Source organism: Halichoerus grypus, chromosome 6 (genome assembly GCF_964656455.1).
Source record: "Halichoerus grypus chromosome 6, mHalGry1.hap1.1, whole genome shotgun sequence".
NCBI lineage: Eukaryota > Metazoa > Chordata > Mammalia > Carnivora > Phocidae > Halichoerus > Halichoerus grypus.
This window is the reverse complement of record NC_135717.1, coordinates 56,010,759-56,027,975: the sequence shown is the minus strand read 5'-3', so window position 1 is coordinate 56,027,975 and position 17,217 is coordinate 56,010,759. Positions and strand designations below refer to the sequence as shown.

Here is a 17,217-nt window from a genome sequence, read left to right as displayed (position 1 = left end):
ATAGTTCAACCAGGAAGGCCAGGCATCACTAATCACCACTGCACCCTTCCAGCTAAGCCCGCCTTCCATCTTCAGAATCACAGACACAGGGTAGTAGGCAGGCCCTACCAATCTATCAATTGGTTCTTGAAAGGAAACTTCCTTGCAACTAATAGCTCTTACATGGTGTCCCAGGAGGATTAATGTGATGTTACAGAATATGCCATTCAGTTTCCATTTCCCATTATTGAACTGGACTTGTGGTATCATTTCTCTTTACATCAATAGTAGATTTCAAATAATAAGGGGAACACTACTAAATAAACGTTTTCAGAATTTTTAAAATGTTAATTGGCACCTAAAAGTTTTTGAATGTGCTGATTAAATTTAAAAAAAAAGAAAAGAAAAATCTTGTAACAGAATATTGCTCTTTTCTGCAGCCCACTGTGGGGGAAGAGTGACAGGGCAAAGTGGTGTCATTGAAAGCAGCGGATATCCAACACTTCCATATAGAGACAATTTATTCTGTGAGTGGCATCTCGAGGGTCCCTCAGGACACTATCTTACCATCCATTTTGAAGACTTTAACCTTCAGAATTCCTCTGGCTGTGAAAAAGACTTTGTGGAGATCTGGGAAAACCATACCTCTGGTCAGTGCAATATGTCTGCTGTCTTTTGGGGATGTTTATTTTCCTCATTCAGCCTCTGAAGTGTCCTCACTTCAAGAAAGGTAAAACGACATCTGTTCTTTGCCTAGAAGTGCAGTCAGCTCTGAGCAGTGTCAACTTTTCTCTCCCTGGAGTCCGACTCACAAACAGTGGGTGTCCAAAGCCCCAGGTGTCATTATATAGCTTGTCCTTATAGATCATGCTGAGAGAGCACTGTATGGAGAAGGCATCCTCTTCCCGTTGAGACCTTCCCGTGCCATATGCAGTTAGTTATTTGAGGAGCATCCTGTCAAGTAAGGAGAGAGAGGGTAATGTATCTAGAAATCACGTGAGTTGGACACTCATCACTCTGTTGCCTGGAACCATCTCTTTAACCAAATGAGGTCCCTCATTGTGCTGAGATGTCCTTGCCCTAACTGGTTGCAGCTTTTGTTACACATCTTCATCTATATGAATATGTTGATTTTGTTCATGTTTGTCTTCCTTCTCTTAATAGAGGTTAACATTTCTTCGTGGGCAGGGTCTTGTCTTTTATTATTTTCTTTGTACTTGTAGAATACCTCAAGTAGAGGTGAAATGAAATCATTCACGTGGACATAGACATACTTAATTATTTGCCTCTCACAGGAAGTTTATTGGGCAGATACTGTGGAAACACCATTCCGGACAGCATAGACACTTCTAGCAATGTCGCTTTGGTGAGGTTTGTCACAGATGGCTCTCTTACTGCCTCAGGATTCAGACTCCAATTTGAATCCAGCATGGAAGGTAAGTTCACTGATATGTTAACTATTTATATATTATTGAGCACCTACATTGGCTAGACACTCTGCAAGGCACTGGTGGTACAATAGTTGTTGAACCAAAATGACCGCTGTCTTCTTGGACCTCACACTTTAGTGGAGAGGCAGACATTAATCAAATAGTCACACCACAGCTGTGATACAGGCTACCGAAGAAAGTGCTTTGGATGATGTTATGGGACGAGAGCTGTACACATTCCTCATCTTAAGCAAACTAGTGCATTAGCCCCACAGCTGTCAGAATCGGCATTCCAAATACCCTGACATTGGTGAAATACAGATCTTATCTGAAGAAACTGGGTAATTACTCTCATCTCCTGCATCGTCTGACTCTTGAGATTACTCCATCCATTGGTCCCCCATATTTCTTGGGCCATGATGATACAATGCTGCCAGCGAACTGTCATCCATGGAAACACGGATTAAATATTAAATATTAGAGACAGGAAGTGGATACAAACATTCTCTCTAAGTCCTCATATACACCTAGCAGTAAATAAGAGCAATAATTTTGTCCAATGTGATAGTAAAGAAAATACTTTAGAGAACACTTCTTGTGGAAGGGATCATTTTGATTGGATTGGCAGTTTTCTTGGGTTTCTTCCCCTTCAGAGTGTGGTGGGGATCTACAGGGCCCTACGGGAACATTTACCTCTCCCAACTACCCGAACCCGAATCCTCATGGCCGGGTCTGTGAGTGGAGGATCACAGTGCAAGAAGGAAGGCGGATCACCCTGACTTTTAACAACCTGAGTCTGGAAGCTCGTCCATCCTGCAGCAGTGAGCGTGTGACGGTAAGTGTCCCGTGCAGTCAGGGATGTTACATTCCATTGTTGAAGGAGTTTATTGACCTATAAATCATAGTCAGAAAACTAGGTCAGGAATATTCCCATCCATGCCTCAAACAAATCTGAAGTATTTTTGATGGAACAAAAGCCCAGTGAACTGCCATGTTATTTGTAAAACCTGTTTTAAGAGCCTATTCATTGTCGCAACATACATCAGGGTCATAGGTGGGATAAATTTTGAGAGCAAATGATCATTACCCATGGCAAAAGTGGGTAAACGGAGGAAAGTGAAGCCCGTGGGTAGCACATAGTTGAATAGGACCAAAGTCACAGAACAGTCACCACCAAAAGTTTTAAGCAGTTGAGTGGTCCTGCATAGTTACTGTTCTCTGCCGAGGTGCTGAGCCACTCCTTTGGAAGAGCATGGGCTGCCTGCCCTCAGTGTTGCCAAGGTCAAGTGCTTTGGGAGATGCCGTCAGCATTCTTAGCTTCCCTTAGCAAAGGAAAGCAAAGGAGAGCCGTGAGTGGGAAAGAAGATTGTAACTGAAATGACAGCTATATATGTATATATACTGGATTAATTATACATTAATATTAATGTATTTCTCTACCCAACTCAGCCTTCCTTCCGTCCTTGTCACCTCAGTCAATAACAATTCCAAACTTCCAGATGCTCGGGTCAAAAACCTCAATGTCTGTTTTGGAGTTCATTCCCTCCCACCTTATGTTGCATCCATAATCAAGGCCCACTGGCTGGATCTTTAAAGAGATCCCGAATCTAACTACTTCTCACCAGATCCACTGCTACCGCCACCACCGCTGGCTCAGACTTAATTTAACGACTTCCGGCTGGTCTCCCTACCCCCACCCTGGTCCCCCTGCTGGGTGCAGCGGCCAGCGTGATGGGTTTAAATGTAAATCACATCATGCTGCTCTCCTTGAAAATCCTCTCTTGGCCTCATCATCTCACTCAGAGGGAAATCCCAAATCTTTACAGTGGCCCAACTGGCCCTATGGTATCTGCATCTGGTTTCAAACTCCCCTGCTCTTTTGCTCACTAGGATCCAGTCTCACTGCCTTCCTTTTGGGTCCTTGAATCTGCTAAGATGTTCGAAAACCCACTTCACCTGTCCTGTGGCCTCTGGACTGCACCTCCCAGTGGTCGCCTGGTCCACTCTCTCTCTTTATTCCCGGCTCTTCAAATGACCTGGTACCTGAGACGCTACGTTAAATAGATTCCACCCTGACCCATCCTGTTCCCTGCATTATTGCTTTCACGGCCCTTCACACCAACTGACATCCCATGTATTTATTTGTTTGTCTGTGTCTTGTCTGCTCCCACCACCAGAATGTAAGCTCCATTAGGACATGCTCTGCGTTTCATTCACTGCTGAATCTCCAGTAGAAACACTAATAATTGAATGAGTGAATAGCAGAAGTACTATCATTATCCTTTTTTTTTTTTTTTAAAGATTTTTATTTATCTATCTGAGAGAAAGTGAGGAAGAGAGAGCACGAGCAGGGGCTGGGGCAGAGGGAGAGGGAGAAGCAGATGTGGGGCTCAATCCCAGAACTCTGGGACCACGACCTGAGCTGAAGGCAGAGGCTTAACGAATGAGCCACCCAGGTGTCCCTCATTATCCTGTTTTAAAAACAAGACACTTTTGGGGCGCCTGGGTGGCTCAGTCGGTTAAATGTCTGCCTTCGGCTCAGGTCATGATCCCAGGGTCCTGGGATGGAGCCCCACATCGGGCTCCCTGCTCGGCGGGGAGCCTGCTTCTCCCTCCGCCTCTGCCTCTCCCCCTGCTTGTGCTCTCTCTCTCTCTCTCTCTCTGTGGCAAATAAATAAATAAAATCTTAAAAAAAAAAAAGATCCTTTTGTTTTCAATTTAATTGTCTCCTGTTGGGTAGTGAATTTCAAAAAACAAAACATCTTTGTATGTTAGTGTAATACTTTGTACTGCCCTAAAATGACCATATTCAAACTTCACAATTTGCCCCCAAGTTCTAATACCTGAAGGTATTATATATATAGATATAGATATATGTATATAAGATATATCTATAGATGTATCATGACCTGAGCCGAAAGCAAGAGTTGGATGTGTAATAGACTGAGCCACCCAGGCCCCCTCCACTGAATATATAGAGTCAAAGATGAAGTAGAAAAAAATTAACCACTCCCAGTATACCATAGTTTGATACCTTTTCTTATCTTTCCTTGGCAATGAATATATTATGCAATTGTAATAATGTGGCATAAATTCATTTGCACACTAATTTTTATCCATTTTTCTGATTATAAACATAATAGGTGCCTATCAAACAGATTTTGGAGAGTTCACAAAATAAAAAATATAAAAAATATTTGAAATTCTACTTACCCATTGCTAAAATTTTGATGTATACAACCGATTATTTCCCTTTGAAATTCTTTCCATAATTGAAATCGTATTGAATATAATGATTATGAGGAATCTTACCAGTAGAATTTTCACATGCCCTACAGGAAAGATAATATGAACAGTCATAGTTTCAGAACTCAAATAATAAAATTTACAGCGACAACCACACATTTTAAATCATGTCTTACTTGTCATTTTCCCATCTCTGAATCATAGACGCCAAAGGCATCTACTTTCAACTCTTTTAGCTACTTCTTGTGGTGTGTCTGTCATTATTTCAAAATAATATTCCTATTCTGCTACTTCTTTATTTTTTGGTCTTAGGCATCATCTACCCATGTGCAACTATGAGAGATGAGGGTTTAGCTCTCTTCACAAGCCACCCCCACCACATACGCACCACAGGGCTACGCACAGCTCAGACTCCCCCAACTTCCTCCCAAAATACATACGTCACAGATTTTGTTTAAATTGCTCTTCATTGTTTACATTACCATGATTATACAGCTGTCATTCCCCACCTCACCACGTAGTGTGCTATGGTAGCGTTTGCTTTTGTTTTTCTGATTAATAACAATAATCATGTCCTTTTCTACATTGAGTTTTTTTATACACATATCATTAATTCTTCCACACGCTTTCACTCCAGGGGTACGTCCCCACCTTGTAAAGTACATCTACCAGTTCCTTCATTTTCCTTAGCAGTACCCTTCCTTGAGCCCTTTTCCATCAGCTGCAAGCATGATGCCTGCTGTCATGTGGGGCATTCCCTTCCCCGTCAACTTTGCACGCTCCTTCATTCCTCTCCTGGGCTGGACACCTGACTCCATGACAGGTGCATTATCCTGTCTTGGTTCATTTCCTTTTCTGGTGAGGCATTTGTTCCTGTATTTCCATAAGGAAGTGGGCATGGATGATAAGGTTTATGAGAAGATGTATACCTGGAATTATCCTTATTTTACCATTGTTCTTATATACTATATATATTAAAATATCATATGTATTTGATATATTCACATATGTATATAAATATATTAATCATAATTTTGAAGTTTTATGTTGCTTCTTTTGAGATCCATTTCTTCAGTTTCCTGTTTCCTATCTATGTATATTGATTGGTCTCTGCCTTTTACATTAGACATTTAAGGAAATGTCTAATGACCCTTGGCTGTTTATTCATATTTAAGAATGAAGTACTAAAATGCTGCTTGGAAGCTCTGTGTGCATGGGATTGTCAACTTACGGTCTTCACTGGGTTGGGGATACTTGACCATTTAATTAGGAGAAACTACAAATGTCCTATCTACAGGCCTTTTCTCCTGGGGAGGCTAAAGCTCTAACAATAAATTTCTTTTATGAATCTTTAATATCATGTCCACATTCTTTTTCTTTGAAATATATTTTTATAGGTTCAATGTTTTGTTTCTTCTTCACTCTGCTGTAAATAAGGGGATGTGGCTTGCCCTTTGCCCGCACTTCATCCCTCTGAGAACTTCTCACAAAAAAGCAGAGTGGGGGGGTGGAGAAGGAGAGAAAGAAAGAAGGAAAAAGAGAAAGAGAGGCAGAAAGAAACAGACAGACAGGAAGAGAGAGAGATAAAAAAGAAAGAAAAGAAGAGAAGAGAAGAGAAAAGAAAAGAGGAAGGGAGGGAGAGAGAAGGGAAACTTCCTGAGATCTATAGGTTGAGTGAAGGCAGCTTTAAGTGCACTGCCTCTAGATTAATACCTTCTCCAGCTGCCTGAGCATACAATTCCTGCAAACCTAGCTACTTATCTGACTCTGTCCAGAAGGAGAAGAGGCAAACGTACACCCTCCAGCATGCACTACAGTGGGATATATGCCTGATTTTATTCCTGCATGTAGCAAATTTCAGAGCTTGTCCTGAATCTCAAATGCCTACTTCCTATCCCATTGTTTTCTGGGAGTTGTAGTTTCTGTACAAACATGAGTGGAGGAGGAAAGTGGAAACAGCACTTTGGTTGCCTCAAAAAGCAGGAGTTCATGTGATAAACGGCTGTCTGAACAATTGTTAGTCATTGTGATTCTAAGCTCAGGGCAGACACTCGTGCAAGGATAACCGCCATTGATCAGGGTTTCTGACATGTTCCATTAGCCTGCAGTTGCTGATAATCCCTTTTGATTCTGGCAGTATGTTGCCTATTCCTGTTTTCAGTATTACTGAAATTTTGTCATCTTCTATTTCCTTATACATTACTTCATGGCTTGGAATCAGATTTTTTTAAAAATATTTTATTTATTTATTTGACAGAGAGAGAGTGAGAGCAGAAACACAAGCGGGGGAGTGGGAGAGGGAGAAGCAGGCTTCCCACTGAGCAGGGAGCTGAGTGTGGGGCTCCATCCCCCCAGGATCATGACCTGAGCCAAAGGTAGACACTTAACGACTGAGCCACCCAGGCGCCCCTGGAATCAGATTTTAAATCTAATTTTATTATCACTAGTTCTTTGAACTGAAGCAAATTGTATAACCTTTCTGAATTCTACTGTCTTAATCTGGAAAACAGGGATAATATTATGTGTCTGAGAGGGTATTGTGCTAATTGAATAAAGTAATACAAGTAGGCTATTAGCAAAGCCTGTCATTTTGTTGGTGCTCAGTAAGTGATAGGAAACACTGTGTCTGGTCCTGTGAGTCAGAAGACACTTGAAACCAGAAGCCCTCACAGAGCTCAATTTAATGATCAATTATAGTAAATTAAAAAGCTCACATCTTTGTTATGGAGTGCATTCTTCTCCTTCGTATCTCTTAGTGTTAGACTTGGAATCATTATTTCTAATCGTGAGTGATTCAAATCCTTTTTTAAAAAGAGGAATTACTCAATCAGTCAATTATTGTTTAGTTACTTCTGGATCTTTCCTGAACTGTGACAACCAGGCATGCTGAAACTCCCTTGTTTTTGCACCAAAGTGGAATAATACTTTGCAACTATTATAACTATGTGCATAACTAGAATTATTGTTTAATATTTTGGAGCCAGCACTACTCTAATCCATTTTTTTAAAAATTCAAACTAATAAGAAAATTGAGACTTTGGATTTATAAGTACTTAGGAAAGAACTATTATATTGATATTGAGATTGGTTTTTTAAAGTTACTTTTCAAGGCATTTTAAAATATTTGAGTTACTATATGCTTCTAGTCATCAGACACTAATATTTAAGCCTTCATTCCAAATATCAAAGGTGCCGATACATTGTTATGAAAAATGGTCCATCAGTGAACTCTGTGAACTAAGATGTAAGTGTGTTGGCCTGTCTAATTTACATTTCGAGCATGGTTTCCAGTTGCAGACGGTACTGCAGTTTTTCATTTGTCACCACATGGCAGGAGGGCATTACTGTAATACTTTCATTTTAGTGAAATGACCCTGAGGCCACAGAATGTGCTCCGGGTAATATAGTGGCTTGTGGCACCGAGCAAGGAGCCCGTACTGTTAAGTAATTCATTTTAGCACAGTTTCCTTCTAAGGAAGTGTATCCGGGCTGTGAATATAATCTTCTAGGAAACCCTCTGTCAGATGGACAGTGGGACTAAAGGTTAAACTGTTTTTCCAACAGATATTCAATGGCATTAGAAGTAACTCACCCCAGCTAGAGAAACTGTGTAGTAATGTGAACGTAAGCGACGCGATCAGATCTTCAGGAAATACAATGAAAGTCGTGTTTTTCACTGATGGATCCAGGCCATATGGAGGCTTCAGTGCTTCCTACACATCCGGCGAAGACGCAGGTAATGGAAGATGTTATAATCGTGGGCACTGCAGGGGTCCCACAGCTACGACCAACAGCAAGGAGCCATCTATTTCCCTTCAGAGATCAGAATTACACCTGGGACCTTCTACATAAAGCAAACATATATAACCAGGTAGAAAACCCATCCCAGACAGGAAAAAAAAAAATGTTCCGGGTTCGGAAAGAAAGCTGCTATTGTGAGTTAAAAACTTCTAAAAATGCTTTTGGGAGAGCTTCTAGCTCAATTCCATGCAATGCTGCCATTATTTTGGTTGCCCATTCCATAGTCTTTGGTCAGTTATTTTGTGCTTAATGAGATCTTCAACTTAGAAGGTAACTGACTCCCCAAAAGTAACTCATTTAATTGAAGATAGCCAGATTTTATTGTTTCTTAGTCATCCATCCATATACATATTTTTCCAGTGTAAATGAATGAGGGTTCACATTTGATGCAGAGTATTTAAAAGTTAAGTAAGATGGCCTTTCTGGTCTAAATATTCTCTTATTTTCTGGATTGGTGCCATTACCTAAGAGTTTTAAATTTTAGAAGGAGTGGAACTGAATATTTAAAAAACCTTTAAGTTTTTTCATTGATACAAGGAACATTCATTACCATATGAAAAGGGGCAAGTTCATTGGCACTCTGGTGTTGTGTTATCTGTTTGATCCAATTAAATTCTTGGGTCAAGTGGAGAATTGCTAATGAGAAGCCACTGAGGCCACCACTGGAAGTTAGCTATTTCTCTAAATTAAATATTAATGAACAATAGGTTTAAGTCGGGAGAAACTGGTGCATAGCCAAACCCCTAAATCCACCTAATCTACCCTACAGGAAAATAAAGAAGCTGTTTATTTTTATACATATTTCCAAACTCACAGAAATTTCTTCCGTAGTCTGCATGCATAAGCCAGCCCTTCACCCACAATCTTAACTTCACCTAGAAAAACAAATCAAAACAATAAAAATCTTGCTGTTGTTATTTTAGTTGTTATTGCATTACTTGTATGTTCTGTTATGGCGTGGATTTCACTCTTACTTTCTCTGTTGCCTTTTGTTTTCTTAGTGTGTGGTGGGTCCCTTACACATTTCCCTGAAGGAAACTTTACTTCTCCTGGCTATAATGGAGTCAGTAATTACTCAAGAAACTTAAACTGTGAATGGACGCTCAGCAATCCAAATCAGGGAAATTCATCTATTTACATTCATTTTGAGGATTTTTACCTGGAAAGTCACCAAGACTGTCAGTTTGATGTCCTTGAGTTCCGAGCAGGTGAGTTCAATCAAGGAACTTGTTCTATTTTACTTATCCACAGTATTGTTCTTATACCTGGAGGCCACCAATAATGAAGGGACTCTTGTGGCTATAATATATGTACATTGAATCCTAAAGAACTTTGGTCAGAAAAAGCTATATTTCTGTTTGTACCCAGCTGAGGTAACATGCCCTATGAACGGTGAACGAGATGGATCAGAGTTTGCAAGTAGACTCTATGTTTCAATTAAGGTGAGGCTTACCAAGAGAGATTCAGCTTATCTGTGTTCTCTCTCTTTTTTTAAAGATTTATTTATTTATTTGAGAGAGAGAGAGAGAGAGAGAGAGAGTGAGAGAGCACGTGGGCACGAGGGACAGAGGGAGAGAGGGAGAGAGAGAGAGAGAGAGAATCCTAAGCAGACTCCATGCTGAGCACGGATCCTGACACAGGGCTCGATTCTATGACCCTGAGACCATGACCTGAGCCGAAACCAAGAGTCGGACACTTAACTGACTGCGCCATCCAGGTGCCCCTCGTCTGTATTCTCTTGATGAGTTCACGTGGTCCCTTCAGTGATCTTTTACTACTCAAGACTTCTTTCCTCACAGACTGGAAATTAGCATGGTCAGAATTGTATCGGTGATTTCCTGAATTTACAGGGATTCTACTTAGAAAGCAAAAGAAGTTTGCAATGTAACAGATGGAGGAGAACGTGGAAGCTACTTGGGGAATTATCCCCCAAAGAGTCAAGTTTGCCTTTGTTTTCATGATAGAAATGGACTGAGGTGTGCTTGGTAAACCATAGTTCTCTTAAAAATTTTTAAAAAAAATCTCCCTTCATAAAAGATGAATCCATTTTAGTTCTTTCTTGTAATTGAGTCTTGAGTTGTGGGCAATCCGTCAAATTGCCTCCATTGTTACATTGGCACTCTTTTCCTGGTTTGAAAAAGAGAAGTAACATTGTAGGTCATCTGTGCTATTTAAGGTTCACTGAGTTCCATGTAGCTGAAAAACTTTAATTTAAAGGAGGCTGAAAGCAGGAGACACTAACACAGTGAGTGGCAATATTACACCAATGTAACTAACATTGGTGACAATGGTCTGGGGCAGCTATTGAAATCAATGCTGACTTTGAGAACATGGTGGACAGAATTTTCAAGAAGAATTTGATAAAGTCTGTGGTCACAGATCAAGGGAATCAGCAGGAGAAGCATGTGGGCCCTCCTAAGTAGATGAATCTAAAGAAGACTTATGAAGGAAATGGAAGTTGTAGTTTGAGAATGTTCTCCATGTGATTCTGATAAACCCTTATGACTGCCACCTGGTTCAAAACCACTGGCTTAAAATGTCCATCGACTGATGAATGGATAAAGAAGATGTAGGATATATATAAAATGGAATATTACTCGGCCACCAAAAAGAATGAGATCTTGCCATTTGCAAAATGTGGATGAAACTAGAGTGTATTATGCTAAGGGATATAAGTCATTCAGAGAAAGACAAATGTCATGATTTCACTCATATGTGGAATTTAAGAAACAAAACAGATGAACATAGGGGAAGGGAAGGAAAAAGAATATAAGATAAAAACAGAGAGGGAGGCAAACCATAAGAGACTGTTAACTATAGAGAGTAAACTGAAGTTTGCTGGAGGGGAGGTGGGTTGAGGGATGGGCTAATAGGGTGATGGGCATTAAGGAGGGCACTTGATGTAAAGAGCACTGGGTATTATATGCAACTGCTGAATCTCTAAATTCTACTCCTGAAACCAGTACTACACTATTTGTTAACTAACTTGAATTTCAGTTAAAAAAAACCCAAAACATTGGCTTATTGAATTAAGCCGAGCAGCTGTATATCAAATTTCAGTCAGTTAAATGCAATCTTCTCCCTATTCTCCCATTTCAGAGAGAGTTAAAGTACTATATTTTGTTGACTTATAAAATCAATGATGTTAGTCTGACAGAATAAATAAAGAGCAGATTAATTGTGAGCTCTTGTAGGTGTTCAATAAAGGTTGATCAAATTACTGTGAAAAGTAATCTTCATAAAAATACTCAGCTCCAAATCTGATAATTCTTAGCCTAAGTACTGAATATCCTATTCATTTTAATTAAATTCAGTGAAGAAATCATTAAAATTTTAGATAATTATCACTTTTATCTTGATATATTTTGTCACTGTTGGCATTATATTTTTTACTCCCTAAAAAAAGGCACATCCAAATGTTTTTTAAAATTAATTTTATCTCTGTTTAGGTATGCTAAAATAATTATGAAAACAAAAATTGGAACAAAGTGGCACCCACAATAGAGAAAGGTGCCTATACTAAAAAAGCATGGGGATTTTTTGTTTGTTTGTTTTTTACCCTGTTGGAACTCTTTCTTTTGCAGTTGACAAAGATAAAAAGGAACTTTGTGAAACATCTCCTACTAAATCAGAATTTCAATGTGTGTCAATAAATACCTTGAAATGTTCTTTATTATTTGTTCCTACTGAATTCACTGAATATATTTCTCAAAAGCTATATAAATAATGGCATTTGGTGTGTTATTTTGTTCAGGTAATGCTGATGGGCCTCTGATGTGGAGACTTTGTGGACCTTCAAAACCTACAGTGCCACTGGTTACACCTTATCCTCAAGTATGGATACACTTTGTCACCAATGAACGTGTAGAACATGTTGGATTCCATGCAGAGTATTCTTTTACAGGTAAGACTTGTGACTAAATGCTCAAAGTCTGGAAATATCATAGATGATAATTTTTTTTCCATAAAGATCTCACATGTATTTTGTGAGATTCACTTCTAGGTAGCTATTAAATTTGTTGCTAATGTGAAGGAGGTGTTCTAAATTACATCTTCTAATTGGTGTTGCCAATATCCAGGAATTTTAAAATTTTTATACATTTACCTCTACCCCAGAGATTTTGCTATACTCTTATTAGTTTTGGTATTTTGTCTGTAGATTATCTTTGGTTTTTCTATATAAACAATCCTATCTTCTGCAAATGATAATATTTTTTTTTTTTCAGCCTCAAAACTTCATTTCTTTTTCTTGTCTTATTTCACTGGCTAGGCCACCGTCATGTTAAATGGAAGAGATGAACTTCATGTGAATGCCTGTGACCCTTCATTGTCAAATATATTGATTTCTCTTAGGGTTTTCAATAGATACTTCTTATCAGATTAAAGAAAGTCCCTTCAATTGTTAGTGTACAATTTTTTTTATTCTGAATGGATGTAAGATTATATCAAATGATTTCTCTCCATCAGTTGAGATGATTCTGTTTTACTCCTTTAATATATTAATAAGATAAATTATATATTGAAAGATTTTTCTCTTGTTAAGCCATCTTTTAATTTCCAGGATAAACCCTACTTGGTTATGCTGTGTGTTTTGAACATATTACTAGGTATTATTTGCTAATGTTTTGTTTTGGATTTGTATCTGTGACATTCAGTTTTTTTCTGAAAATGGAGTCCAAGACAGACAGCACTGCTCTTTGCTGTTTCTCTGGAGCATCAGAATTTTTCTAGTCCCTTTCACTAATATGACAGTTCTTTTAGACTCTCAACATTATGTAAAAGTCTCAACTCCATCCCTTCCTTTTGTGCCAATCCAAGGCCATATGTTCTCCTGCATGGTCATCAAGACCTCAGACCCTGACCTCTGGGGCCCACATCTTGGTTCTAGATCCTTTCAGACTGACATATTCTCAGTTTGAGATTACCCCTCAGAACATAATTATTTTTTTTAGATTTTGGAAAGCCTCCTTTTTTCTATGAAGTTTGGCTAAGAATCAATATATGTTTTGGTTATAGTTTTATCTGACATTTCTTTGTGTTATAATCAACTGGTAGATTTGGAGAGGGAGTAAGACTGATCAACCATCTTGCCAGTTGATTTTTCTTTATTGGATTGAAAGAAGAGAGCCAGGTTTCAGGAAGCAGTATTATTCATGTGGGAAATCAGACAATCTTTATGCTTTAAAGATATATCTGTTCTTCAACTTGCTATGCTAAAGTGTACTTTGATAGCTGACTACAGACATAAGTGCTTCTCATCAAATGACAGATTCTTTAGTTATGGTATAGATCATATTCTTCAAGTTTGTATTTATTTTTACTGGCCTGTTTGTTTTTTTTCTTTTCCAAGAAAGGCAATGTTATTTACTTTGTCCCTAGTCACAGTGTCAGTTATATGCACATCTAATTATTCTCCATTTGTGGTAGAGATTATCTTCCTTCTCCTTTGTCCTAAACATGATCCTATCTTCCCTGTGTGATTCTTTTTAATTCACACTATATGGGATTCTGTTTATTTCTAATCTTCTACCCAGTTTCACTTTGCCTTTATCCACTTTCATCTATTTTTTCATTGATTGCTTTTTTAAAATCATAAAGTATGATGGCTGTAAGACCTACTTCCTTTGGCTTTGCAGAGGTTTTTTGTTTGTCTGTTTGTTTGTTTGTTTTCTTATATCTTATTTAGAAGTTTACAAATCTAATTTCAGACTGTGGTGGAATACAGCTGGGTGAGAGTGGAGTGATCACAAGCCCCAACTATCCAGCCTCTTATGACAGGCTGACCCATTGTTCCTGGTTGTTGGAAGCCCCAGAAGGCCATACCATCACTGTGAGTTCTGCTTTTGTTCTAGAACAAAAATACCATGTCCTGTGTGGAAACAGGGTTCTTTTAATAAGCAAGCAATTAGAATAGGCTTTGATTCTGCAATCAGTTCATTTTCTCCCCAAAATCTCATTAGAGTACAGACATCTGCAAGTATCCAGTGACCGAAGAAATCTCTTTTGCAAGCATAGGAGAAGATCTAGATAGATAGATAGATAGATAGATAGATAGATAGATAGATAGATGATAGATAGATAGATAGATAGATAGATAGATATAGATATATATACAAAAGACATTCCCATCCAGGAGAGAAGTGTAATCACGTTCTTGATATGAGTTGCCATCCCAGCCCACTGGACTGAAGAGGTCCCCCTAGTGACTCCAGTTCCAGGAGAAATATCCCCTCTCTAAATTTCCAATAGAACCCCCAATAAGGAAAAAGAGAGGAGGGCAGGGTAGAGTTAAATAAGAGACATAAATATAAAATTATATAAATTAAAACAAAATAAAAGGGTTTGTGAGGACCTAATCTAACTTTAGGTAGCTAATCTCACTTACAACTCAGAGCACCTCATTATTTCTTTTTTTCTCCTGCAGCTTACATTTAGTGACTTTGATATTGAAGCCCATGCAACCTGTGTTTGGGACTCTGTCACTGTCAGGAATGGTGGTTCTCCTGGATCACCCATAATAGGACAATACTGTGGAAGTTCAAACCCCGGGACAATCCAGTCTGGTTCCAACCAGCTGGTGGTGATTTTTAACTCAGACCATTCGGTGCAAAATGGTGGATTTTATGCCACATGGAACACACAGACATTAGGTAAAAGAAACATTCTCTGCACTTTTTAAATTGATGTGTTTTTAAAATTTATTAGATAATTTAATAAGTATGCATTTTATATCTACTCTCTGTCAGACTGAACTGGGACTGTTTACACATGTCATCTCATGTAGCAACTTCATAAGGAAGATGCAATATCCATAAAATTCTCCATTTTCTGTGGGTGGAAACTGGGGACAAATGGGTTGATAGTTTTCCCGGTCATGGAGCTAATAAGTGATAGAGTCAGGATTTGAATAAAAATAGTGGGGCCCAGAAACTCTGATCTTCACACTTCACCATGTTGCCTACATAGGCAAAAGAGCATGGCATAACCAGAGAATCAAAAATAATAGAAAATATGTGTCGGAATCACAAGTAGTTCAGAATATTTGGAGCTTGGAGGCAGAATGCTGAGTGGTAAGCTGAGAGCAGGAAGTTAAGTGGTCCACATCATGAAGAGCCTTGTCTTCTATACTATCCCTCGAGCAATGGGGAGCCATTGAAGAGTTTTGAGCAGCAAAGTGACAAGATTTGTGATTTAGAATGAAGCTCTGTGTGTGGCAAAGTATAATAGATTTGATTTCAAAAGGGTAGCTTTTGTACCTATAAAATATGAACTTCACGGAAATTCCCAGAAAATATAAGAATTTGCATTGGAGGGGTGCCTGGGTGGCTCAGTCAATTAAGTGTCTGCCTTCGGGCTCAGGTCATGATCCCAGGGTCCTGGGATCAGGCCCCCCCAATCAGGCTCCCTGCTCAGTGGGGAGCCCACTTCCCCTCTCCCTCTGCCCCTCCCCCTGCTTGTGCACTCTCTCTCTCTCTCAAATAAATGAATAAAATCTTAAAAAAAAAAAGAATTTGCATTGAATACTTCAGTCAGGATTTGCAGTATCGCACAGGGCAATTCTTTCGAGAGTCCGAGTTATTATGAAGGTTTTTGTGGAACGAGTCAAACTTTCTCTCATTAAACCACTGGTTGCTGTTGAAGTCACAGGGGAGTTTTAGGTGCACCATTGGTTTTCCAGGGGTTTAAAAGCAAAAGATGCAGGAAAGCTCTTTAATCTAACTTCATTTTGTTTTAAGTTCATATTTTTCCTTTTGTCATCTCTTAAGTACATATTTTAATAGTATAAAATAATTTGATATTTTCTTTCTTTAAATTTATGTCATTTATTTTCATCCATCAGCGTTTCAATATGAACGAACCAGATTGCTTAATGGAAGAATTTTCTCCTCCTCAAAATCATTTTCTCTAGTCCTGTATGTTAGAGTAAAATTACCAGTGAGTGTAGACTTGTATTCTCATGTGTTCACGGTAAAATAAAATACAGAACTTGGGATTGCTGGTTCACAAATACTATATAGCTTCAAGGGGAGTAAAAAATATTGCCATTGTTTGAAAACAGAATAGAAGTCTATCCTCTTTATGGCAAGGATTAGTGGCCTCGGGTGAATTCAATATAAGTGTAACAAAACAGTAACAGCTGAAGCTTCCTCTGGATTCAGTTTACCTTACATTTATTGAGAGTTCTTGTCATATACCTGCCCCAAAGGCCAGTGACTCATATGTAAGGAAAGAGAACCTGAAATCTCACATTTAGAAATGTGTCTCCTTTGAAAGTCTTGGGCTATGAAAGTGGTTATTTTCCTGTCAAACTAATGACTTTTCCATGACAATTTCTTAGGTTGTGGGGGAATACTTCATTCAGATAATGGTACAATCAGATCCCCTCACTGGCCTCAGAATTTTCCTGAGAACAGCAGATGTTCCTGGACGGTCATTACTCACGAAAGCAAACAGTTGGAGATCAGCTTTGACAACAACTTCCTAATCCCCAGCAGTGATGGACAGTGTCAGACCAGCTTTGTGAAGGTGAGCGCGCTTGTTTATTTAATTGGAGCTGAGCTGGTTTTGTGAACATAAACATTTAGACCAGAAATGACTCATTGCCCTCAAAGTAAGAAAAGGGCAATTTTCTTGCTTGGATTTCTTGAATAAAAAATGTGAGAAATCTCAACTATTAGGAGTTAAAATTTGAACCACAACACACATATTGCCCTGTGACTTTTCATTTGCTAGTATGTAGGCAAAGTAACTTAAGGAGATT

At 38.8% G+C, this 17,217-nt stretch overlaps 1 protein-coding gene across 1 annotated transcript in view; it reads left to right on the top strand.

The window, feature by feature from the left end:
• The window catches only part of CUBN (cubilin), a 265,371-nt gene that overhangs the window by 184,987 nt on the left and 63,167 nt on the right, over window positions 1–17,217 (top strand). The window contains exons 46-54 of the mRNA XM_036097059.2: window positions 420–629; window positions 1,275–1,415; window positions 2,063–2,244; window positions 8,220–8,391; window positions 9,458–9,664; window positions 12,211–12,360; window positions 14,165–14,286; window positions 14,881–15,106; window positions 16,795–16,982. Of these exons, the coding sequence (XP_035952952.1) occupies window positions 420–629; window positions 1,275–1,415; window positions 2,063–2,244; window positions 8,220–8,391; window positions 9,458–9,664; window positions 12,211–12,360; window positions 14,165–14,286; window positions 14,881–15,106; window positions 16,795–16,982 (1,598 nt within the window). The remainder of the gene's footprint in view (window positions 1–419; window positions 630–1,274; window positions 1,416–2,062; window positions 2,245–8,219; window positions 8,392–9,457; window positions 9,665–12,210; window positions 12,361–14,164; window positions 14,287–14,880; window positions 15,107–16,794; window positions 16,983–17,217) is intronic.